This window comes from Argentina silus (assembly GCF_951799395.1).
Source record: "Argentina silus genome assembly, chromosome: 1".
NCBI lineage: Eukaryota > Metazoa > Chordata > Actinopteri > Argentiniformes > Argentinidae > Argentina > Argentina silus.
The window spans coordinates 19,626,935-19,637,525 of NC_139655.1; the positions used below are offsets into that span (position 1 = coordinate 19,626,935).

The 10,591-nt window shown below is 42.7% G+C and overlaps 1 protein-coding gene across 1 annotated transcript in view; it reads right to left on the reverse strand.

The window, feature by feature from the left end:
- Positions 1–234: 234 nt before the first annotated feature.
- The window catches only part of tbc1d14 (TBC1 domain family, member 14), a gene marked incomplete at its 5' end in the record, with an annotated part of 27,752 nt that continues 17,395 nt past the window's right edge, over positions 235–10,591 (reverse strand). Inside the window, 10 exon segments of the mRNA XM_083676437.1 lie at positions 235–2,752; positions 3,013–3,271; positions 4,184–4,293; positions 4,428–4,556; positions 7,349–7,420; positions 7,595–7,689; positions 8,513–8,581; positions 9,651–9,757; positions 9,973–10,090; positions 10,325–10,407. Of these exon segments, the coding sequence (XP_083532563.1) occupies positions 2,696–2,752; positions 3,013–3,271; positions 4,184–4,293; positions 4,428–4,556; positions 7,349–7,420; positions 7,595–7,689; positions 8,513–8,581; positions 9,651–9,757; positions 9,973–10,090; positions 10,325–10,407 (1,099 nt within the window). The 3' untranslated portion in view covers positions 235–2,695.

Consider the following 10,591-nt stretch of genomic DNA (forward strand, 5'->3'; position numbering starts at 1 on the left):
GGTTGTTCTCGTTTTTTTAATCTACTCCTTTTTCTTTCTTTTGTGCAGTATTGTAGAGCATGTATTGTTGAGTTGCATTCTTATGTATGAAAGGTGCTATATAAATAAAAGCTTATTATTATTATAAAGTAATTGACTCTCCTCTTTACATTGACTGTAATAAATCACCAAAATGGGAGATGTTGTTCAGAAAATAATGGAGCTCTCACACTGTTTCATTAAGTTGTATATGTACAGATCTTTATTTCATAAAACAGTAGTTATATACACTTCAAGTGAGATACAGTCCCAGTTTGGACCTCGCTGCCCTCCCCAAACAAATAGCACTCCAGTTCTCTAGAACAGAAATGGGTCCCTTCTAAAACAAGATAGCAAATTCAAACTGAAGACAAAACAACACACACCCAAACACAAATCTGACTTAGAACAAATCAAATGGACAGATATCACACTTCCAAGATCACATTTTATTTTAGATTTTCTTCATTTACTGGATAAATTCAACACAGGGGCACTGTTGGGACAGAGCCATTCATGCTTCCCAGGGTGCATTTCTGTGATTAAGTAGCAACAGAGTTTTCTTTAATAAGGATGCATACTGAGGTGTATGAAGGGCTGGGTACTAGGGTCATGTAATCATACACTCCCCCACCCTGTAACATTCACAGAGTAACTAACAAGAGGACGTCTCTCTTCAGAAATCTCACTTAAAAGCACAGACAAACATTAAAATGTGGGTCCTAAATTGGTCCCATCACGTGCAGTATTGTGAGGGATACAAAAATGATGTTAAGTATTCAACAAAACAAATACAATCTCAGACCAAATTAAATAAAACATGGATAAACCTGCAAAAACATGAGGAAGAAACTGCAAATGACTTTAAACATGAGAAAAACAAAACAGAAAACCAAAAATAATTGTGCAAAGTGCTTTATTGCAGTTCTGCAGTGTTCACCACATTGGGGGAGCAGGAGGGTGGAGTGCATGTATCATCATAAAGTGATCAGAAAATCTGTGCGCACAGGGACTAGGTGAACCAATGAGAGGGGATTGTCTGACATCCTGTTGCTGTTAGCTGCACACGGCACACTTCTCAGTGTGCCAAACAGTTAAACATACAGCAGGTAAACATTTGAAAAAAAGAAATAATGCTGCATTTGGAATGAGCTCTAATACATTCAGAATCAGCTTTTGAGGAATGAGCCTTTTTGGCAGGTGGTGGCAGACACGATAGGTGGTGTGTATGAACACCACACCAAAGCAATTCATGAGCAACATCCATTGAGCTCACACTTCATAACTAAGGATAGCATGTTCAGTTGACATCCAAGGAAATACCAGAGATTCAAGCATGACTACAGTACTTTAGCTAAATTAGCAATAGACAGTGTATAAAACCACTGAGCCTAGCTCTGCTTCTCAGAAAGACAGCTTATGATCGGGTTACAGCACTTTCTGGGCATATCCAATGGGAGAGGGGCATAATAAGATCAAATAGAGGTACGAGCAAATACGATTATCAATCTCTATTCCTTTCTGGAGTCTTCTATTGCACATTGTCAAAATATATTTGGTGAAGCATCGTCATAATCAACAGTATTCGATAGGGAGTGGGGGGGCGGATGAGGAGTGGGGACTGAAGTAGATTGTACCAAAGAGGACAATACCTGCAAGGCTTGTTTTAGCCCAATCAAAGGTACAGTAACGGACAAACAGATTGTCCCCATATCAAAGGGTGACACTTAAATTAGACACAAATGAGGAAAAGGAACAACTCAGCACATTTGAGAGATGAAATGCGCAAAAGAAATAAAAGAGGCAGCCGGTATACAGTATGGTGTCAGTGTGTCACAAACAATGGCACACAGTCTCATAAACTTCCTTGGCTGTTCCAGTTTAAAGCCATTTTACAGGCAGTTCATGCCTTGTTTGAGGAGGGTTAAACATTTATTTAAAAATAACATTGCAGTGCCTTTAAGGACACAACAAAGAATGTGAACATCCCTACCCTATGCTCTCCTTTCAAGTCAATGAACTGTTCTCCCAAAAATCATTGGGAAACTTTACTTCATGGAATGGTAAGGTAACAAATAAACAACACACAAACTGACAAATAAACAACAAACAAATTAAAAACACATTGCAATCACATCAACAAAAAAAGGCTAAAAGAACAAATCTCTACAGACTAGATACAGTAGGCTGGGAGGGAGAGGGAGGGGGGACGGGGGGAGATAAACAGAGGAGTTCAGTTTGGGGCCTACATGTAGCTTCCCTGTCTTCTGGGCAGTCAGAGCAGACCCTGGCATATAGAGATATAGAGTGTACAGTGCATTTGTGAGAATCCTTCTGTTGTCTAGTCCATGGGACAAGTTGGATTGGGAGGGGGAGAGGGGCACAGCATTCATTGGGGGGTTATAAGGCCTCATAACCACCTCTTCACTGTCTTTTTAGACCTCCCGGGTTTCTGCTCCATCTACGGCCCAGTTCTAGGGGGGCACAGTGACGGGTTCTCCGGGAGGCAGACTACCCTGAGCCAGGGGTGGGTCCATCCTTGAGAGGGTGGGCCAGTCTGGGGCCTAGGCCCCATGGGCAGCTCTCCCAAGCAGCCAGTAGGAGTCCAGTGTTTCATGGCGGCCATGTGAAGTACTGGGCTGGAGAGTGAGCTAGTGTTTGTGTTCCCTACTGGACCTCAGCGCTTCAGCACTGGACTGCCCCGCTCCTGCTCCTTCTGTAAGGCCTGAAGAACCTGGGGACAGTAGATGAAACACAGACAATCATGCTGAGACATAAATCAACACAAAATCATTCATGTCTAATAAGGGGCACATGGTTCAAATGTATACACCCTGATACTGTACAGTATAAGACCTGCTTCAATCATAGTCTTGTCAAAGGGAGATTTACAACAACATTTGAATTATGTCTGTCTCCAGTTACTGTTAGAGTCAGCCCATACAGTAAGTAGCAGTGTAAGTAGCAGTACCAGGTCTGTGTTTCCTATCTCACCTGTGCCCACTTCCTGTTCTTGCTGATCATGTGGATGGCTGCGATGTGGGAGAAGAGCTGGTCGGGGGGGATGACGTCTGGCAGGCGGGTGAGGAACTGGGCGTTGTGGATGAAGTCCATGCGGGTGAGCACATCCTCATACAGACGTAGGATGCCCAGCGCCGTGCGGAATAGGAACTCATCTCCGTCCCTACAGAAGACATCCCACACACGGCACGCCAGGTCCAACGGCAAGGACTTACTGTACAGGGTGAAGATCCTGCATGGAGAGAGAGAGAGAGAGAGAGAGAGAGACATTGGGGAATGAAGAGAGCACATAAATACAACTCCATAGATCTGAGCAGAGGAGCATACAGTGAAGAATCTGAGAAAGAAGGAAATAATGCAAGGATGTCTTTAGTGGAAATAATGCACAATATAAACTGGCCCATTCCAAATCTAATTGTGATGACACCTGTTCCTTTGGGTATGTTTGCTTTTACAGTCTGATTGACAGTCCACCAGCTAGCTTATAATGCTGCAGATATAATGTTGCTGTAGCTGAAATCTGCAGGGCTGCTCCTCTGACTGCTCCAGTGCATAAATAACTGGTGTGAAAAGGCTGCTCTACAGCTCTCTGTGGTTAGAGCAGGGGGAGACCACCGCAGATACCCTGCCGACACGGAATAACACATTCAGCTAAATGGCAGGGTCAAACCACACATACTTAGTCATGTTTTTATATTCATAAATGATAGCAGGCCAGACTGTTTTACAATAGACACTTTTCAACAGCGGTGCCAAAAAAGCCTGGTGCTTCAAGCCTAGTGAACAAGCCCATTGGAATTTCCACAGCTGGGCTTTCTAGTCCCATATATGATCTCCAGTTTGTTTACATCCTGCAGTTCGTAAGATGGTGAACTATATGGAGACAACGTGTCAAATCCTCTGGTTTCCCCAACAGGTTCTGGCAACACACAAGCAATTAGATGATAAGAATATCCTGCCTTCACTATAAACAGCCTCATAAGGAGGGTAGTGGAGGCTAAAAGCCAGACTGTTAAGCAGGAGTAAGCACCATCTATTGGCCTTGGCACGCACTGGAAAGCCGGCTAGTGTAAGATGGTGTAAAATGATAATACATGCATGTGCTTTGAAGAGAGAGAGAGAGAGACAGGTGGGGAGGACCTACCAGTCAATTAAATAAATATCAGGAGTCAAATTGTTATTCTTGAAATGTGCAAACAGCTTTGGTAGGTTTTCTTCAAAGAACACTTCAAATGCCGCAAAGTAAGTCAACATCTGTTGAAGTCAAAGGAACAAGAAGTTACACTGAGATAAGAGATAATACCCATTACACCAGACTGTACTGTGGTAAAAAGTGTTTTGGGTTGTATTGTGTAATAGTCTGTGTTTGTGTGTCTGTAGCTACTCACAAGGCTGTGGTCCACTCTGAAGAAGGCCATCTGACAGGGCTTGTTCAGCAGGTTGGCAAAAGCTATGAAGGCATCTGCAGTGTCTAGATTAAGGATCAACACTGCTGCAATGAAGGACATCCCCTGCACCTGAACACAGTGACAGATACAACTGGTGTGAGGGACATTTAGCATATTAGCATCATTATCTATGTGAACTTATAATGCTATGGGTTCAGAGGTACTGTATTTGTTACACTTTACATGAACCCTCTGTTGCCCAGTAATGGCTCAAGATATACCAGTCTTGACAGCATATGGCAATGGATCGTCATGACACAAGCTGTTATTCAGATGAGCCAGTTGGCATGAGCTCAAGCTGTCATTATTGTTTATGAAAGTTGACTGTTTTTTTAATGACAGCGTTACACAAAGAAGATAAATATGTAAATACATGTCACATACTGTATACAGCATACAGGTGCTACAACAGAAGGTTCTAGTACAGTGTTCTCGAAGCATCTCTAAACCAACACCATTCTGAGAAGTCTTGGTGGTGGAACAGTCCACAAACTCATTCCATCATTAGCTATGTTTCCATCCATTTGTCAATAGAATATTATGTGAATAATCTTTAAAAAAAAAAATCTTTTACAGAATAGAATAGTCTTGATGAGTTCCCATTAACTTTTTTGCTCAGTTAAGGTTTTTGCGCATAAAACGTATGCAAATAAATGGCCTCACCAGTCATGGCGCATGCTCTTCAGCCAACAATTAAAATTTGGAATGGACAGAATAATCCTAACTTATATGAGATCATGATAAAGGACAACGTTTTCCTTTGATAATACTGACAATAATCGATCATGTCATGTCTCAGCAGTCCAGAATTGGTGGCAAAGCCACAATCACAAATAGGGAATGAGCATCATGCACTGAACACATCCTGCAATGTCCATCATTCATGTCTAGGCTACTGTTTTGATCTTGCTCCTCCCAGGACAACGCACTTTACGCATTGCTTTACGAGACTCAAAATGTACCAGATACCTCAGCCAAAATCGATCGATCTACATTTCTAATGCATCATGATGATCATCTGTCATTTGATATTGGACCACATGGTTTGTTTTCCCGATAGATTATGCGACAAATCGCAGTGGGAACGCTTTTTGCTCATAAATCTATTTGACAAAGATTTACAAAATCAACCTCTGTCAAACATAAAAACTTTTGTCCATCTTTACAAAAGTTAACCGATATTTTGTGTTTCCATCACGACTGTCGTGAATTATTTCTATTCTACAGGACTTTTGTTGAATAAAAAAGCTTGATGGAAATCTGTTGTTCCATCAACTTGTTCCATCAACCCATGATGCTGTATGTTTGGAGTGTGAATGCAGCTTTTCATAGTAAGGGACTTTCAAGTAAGGGACTAGGACACACACGCACGCACACAAGCATGTACTCGCACATACACCTATAATTAGAGCTCTGGGTTGAGGTCAGTGCAGAAAGTTGGGGGACATTTCTCTGTAAGCACAGTTCTTTTTTCCCCACACCATGGCTGTGGGGTGGTGTAGCAGTGAAAACCACATCTACAGCTACAGTACAAATAATTGGGTTAGGGTCGAATCAAAAAAGCTTTCTATTGCTAGCGGGCTCACTTTTGCATTAGAATACACCCACATTACCATACACACCACAACACGCACACCCATGTCCACACCCACACAAAGGGCAAGGGCACAGTAGTTAGGACCACAGGAAGGACAGGGGCCTAGTGGTTGACTCTCCCACTGTGCAGATAGATGTTTGTGTGTTTTGAAGTGAACTGTTAACACGAGAAGTCCTGGGCCCTCATTACTAACTAAAGTAATCATTGAATTCGATCAATACCATGAAAAACATACTGCACTGGTAGCGTTTAGTCAGGACTTAAAAATCATTAGAATACCATATGTCATTGTGTTTAAAAACAAATGAATAATTAAATGTTTTAGGGCATTTCTGCTTTATTGGAGAGAGGGGGGACATGCAGGATATCGATGGCCGGAATCGAACAAGGGACCTTGCAATATAGTGTGCGTCTTGTATGTATGTATGGTATGGTATGCGTCTTAGTGTGTTACGCCACTTAAGCTCCCCCATTTTGTGTTTTAAAGAGCTTACATATTGACAGACATAATTGGTGTAACTGTACATAGCCTACTGTAAAATAATACATAACTATACAGACACACAACTATTCAGTGGCTATGCGACTTTACGCAAATGTATCAGAAAACTCCACAGACAAATCCGTCTACTGTTATTTTCCACCATGCGAACCACATTCAAAACAAATATTGATGTGGTTTCCTGGGTTTCGAAGCTGGGTTTCGACTGTTTATAACCCAAAGATTTATTAGAACTTACACAGGAATGTAGTGGCAGAAAAAAAAGTGGGTTAACGATGGACGTTAATATCAAGACTAATGTTAATAACAGTGAAATGGGGGACGTGCATAAAGATGCGGTGCCTTCAGCTTGACTTAATTTAGCAATATGACCACTGATATGAATCCTCCACACAATTACCAGAGTACATAAATGGTTGATTTGAGCAGTAGTGTATGTGAAGCATAAGTTGCCCTGTGTTTCTCCATTTTCATTTTAGCATAAGAATGCTACAGTATGTTAAATTTTCCTGCTCTTGCACTTCCAAATTTGTAATAAATGAAAGGAAAATGATTCACAGACAAAACTGTGTTAAATGTGTGGATGAATCATAGTGGCCTTCATATTGCTGAATGACGTGAAGCTGGAGGCAGGACATCTTTATGCACGTTCTCCAAATGTGGATAAACGCTTTGAGATTTAATCCTGAGGATACTGTGGGAAAAGCATTACAATGAGGTTGATGATATAAAGGAAGAAGGGAAGTGAGTGTGTGTACTTACATAGCCAACATCTGGCCTATAGCAGGTGTACGCTCCCAGGATGCTGTGCAGCACATCGTAGTATGGGCCTCCCTGATGAAACACAGGTGAGTGCAATTAGACTACCACACACGCGCACACGCACCCACACAAAAAACTGGCCTTGAGCAATCAGGAGCACTGCTAGGTCTTGGAAACCATGAGGTTTGCTTAATTTCCTTGTCAGGCACATAGCTGATGGTAGTTGTGGTTCTCCCACCTACTCACCTGTTGGAAGATACATAGGTGGGGGAAAGTTCTAGAGATGTCCAACTTGATCAACTCCAGACTGGCCTCCCTGTCTGCCAGAGATGACCCTGCATCTGGACACAGCACCGAGAGAGGAAAGACACAGGCTGTAAGAACAAGCTGGAATCACATTGGAACCTATAACACATTGGGCCTCATGCAGCAACATTCTCTTAAATGTCTCTTATATTTTCTCTTCATTTTCTGTGACTCCAGATGTACCAAACATTCTTAACCATCCAAATCTGCTGTTACCCAGGTGTGCTGAATGATGAATCCCACTTGATCATACATTGGAGGCACGTGGCCAATTGTTTGTTATTAGCATAAGTAACGCCCCCTAAACACCATATAAGGGCAGGTGTGGAGGCACGGGATTTGACCGGCGTATGTTTCGCCTAAGATTGAGGCTCCAGAGTATAGCACAAATCTAAAAGCAGTGCTCTTGGCAATCTGAAACGACTCAGCAGCCATTCATCCATCTCATCAAATAGATCAGTGCGATCTCTAAAAACGTGCGTTCTGCGTAAGGCCTGGATGGCCAAAGCATCTAAAAGCAGTATGTAAGCCATTCAGAAGCTGAACGCACGCAATATCATCCAAGGGTTTATGTTCTTAGCGACACCCAAAACAACATAGCAGGCTAATGATGAAACAACATTAGTGTCAGGTTTAGGAGAATGGTGAGGAAGTTTGGGGTATTCTTGCTGGGTGTCAATGGCAAGACTCTGCAGCTTTGGTGAGGGGCGTGGTCTTATGGGGTCCCATTTGTTACGTATAGCCATCTCGCCCTATAGGAATATATTAAATGTCAATAAGATTGAGGGAGAAAGAAAAGGAGATCTAGAAGAGAGAGGACAGGAGGGAAAACAGAGGGGAGAAGTTATCTTTCTCTACCTTGACTCTCTGTGGCTGGCATAGACTTCCACTTCTCTCTGGCTCTGGCCAAGCAGATGCTATACAACTCTGTGGGTAGAATATTACAACTTTAGAGCCATTACAATACACACACACACACACACACACACACACACACACACACACACACACACACACACACGGCGTGAGGATTCAGCTTTTAGGTTACTGTACATCAAGCCTCACACATTCTCAAGGTCTCTCCTCTATTGTCCAACAGGTATTCATGAGTCTACAGTGTCTGCGTGATGCTGTGCATATCTAGCAGCCTTTTCCCAAACCTCTCGCTGCCCTCTAGTGATGAATCATTTAATCTACATAATTGCTATTTCTACATAATACAGTGCCGTTCACAACCTTGACCGTGTGCATAATACCACCGAAGATATTCTAAATTAACAAGAGAGGTGACTCTGCAGATTATTGAGAAACCAGAGTATTAAGTAATTGTGTATTATGAACACAAATTCTGGCAACCGTGTGGATACTGTGAGAAATTAGAGACACTGGGTAGGACACTAGTTATGGATAAGCAGCTCCTATATTCATATAGAAAGACGCAACAGTTTGGGTATTGAGGAAAGCTGAGTTGTGGTAAGGTATCAACAGAGAGCAGTGATCAAAAGCCAGGCTGTAGCAGGCTGAGTGGTTCAGTGAGATGATGCTCAGCTCATCAGTTAACTGTGCTTATCTGCAAGTAAAGTACCCCTTAGGGGTTTGAGCTGCTTATCCTTCACCTCAGCAATGAAAGAGGGCATGAGTTAGAGCCTGCGCACACAAACACACACACACAAAGATGACTCGTATTGAAAGGGCGTGTGTGTGCACATGTGTGTGGGTGGTGTCTAGTTGAATCATGGAATGTGTTTGACCATGTACCTTTTAATGGGTGCTCCAACTTCAATCTGTGTGTGTGTGTATATGTGTCATTGATACAGTATATGATCCTACCTAGTTTGGATGTAACATACAAAATGAGCCACCAGAGGGGGTGGTTTTTCATTGAGTCAAGCTGAAAGCCACAGACTGCCACACAGTCAGGTGATCTCAGATGTGTCTTATTCAGAGCTGTCCCTCTCAGGTCTATAGCGTTAGATGGTGTGTGTATCTAACGCACCGTGGGTGATGTTGAGCTCATTGCCCACCGCCAGGCTCCAGACCTTGCCCCTGACACTGGGAGGCACACCCTGCCACCAGAGCTCTCGCACCCGCCGAGATGTACACCTACAGAGAGAAAGATAACGAGAGAGATGTCAGGACCTTTAAGAAGTTAGAATAACGTTGTTATTATTGTCAATATTACAGAGACTCAATGGGACTTTCACTTGAGGGACTTTTATCAACCATGTCCATTACATGGTAAAGTCACCAGGGGAAGGCAACTCCAGTGTGTGCCTGCAGGCTTCAGTTTAAGTACCCCTGGGGGTATGTGGACTCACATGGTGCTCCAGTTGGGCAGGATCTCCTGGTTCCAGGTGAGGGCGGCGTTGCCGATACTCTCCTCCAGCTTACACCTATCCTCCAGCTGCTTCCTCCTCTTCTGGGCCTCTTTAAGCTCTGTAGAGAGAGACGGGACCAATATAAGACACCTATTGATGATCAATGTGCTTACCCTTATACGACACGTCCTAATAGCCTTGAATAGAATTCTGCCTTTCCCTCAAAACCACTTTCCTTCAAAACCTATTGACCATCAGTGTTGGTCATGAAGGGAAGGGGACATGGATAGGATGCTCATTAAGTGTATTAGTATGGCAGGAGTATAACATAGGATCAGCTCCAGATACCCACCTCTCTTCTTGGCCTGGGCCACCATCTCCTCATACTGCTGTCTGTGTTTCTGAGCCTCCTCTGCAGGCTTGGCTGGGAGATTACTGCAATGCACATACACACACTGGAGTCAGTGACTGTGCATTGTGTGTGTATGTATGTATGTATGTGTGTGTGTGTGTGTGTGTGTGTGTGTGTGTGTGTGTATGTATATGTATGTATGTGTGTGTATATATATATATATATATATATATATATATATATATATATATATATATAAAAATAATG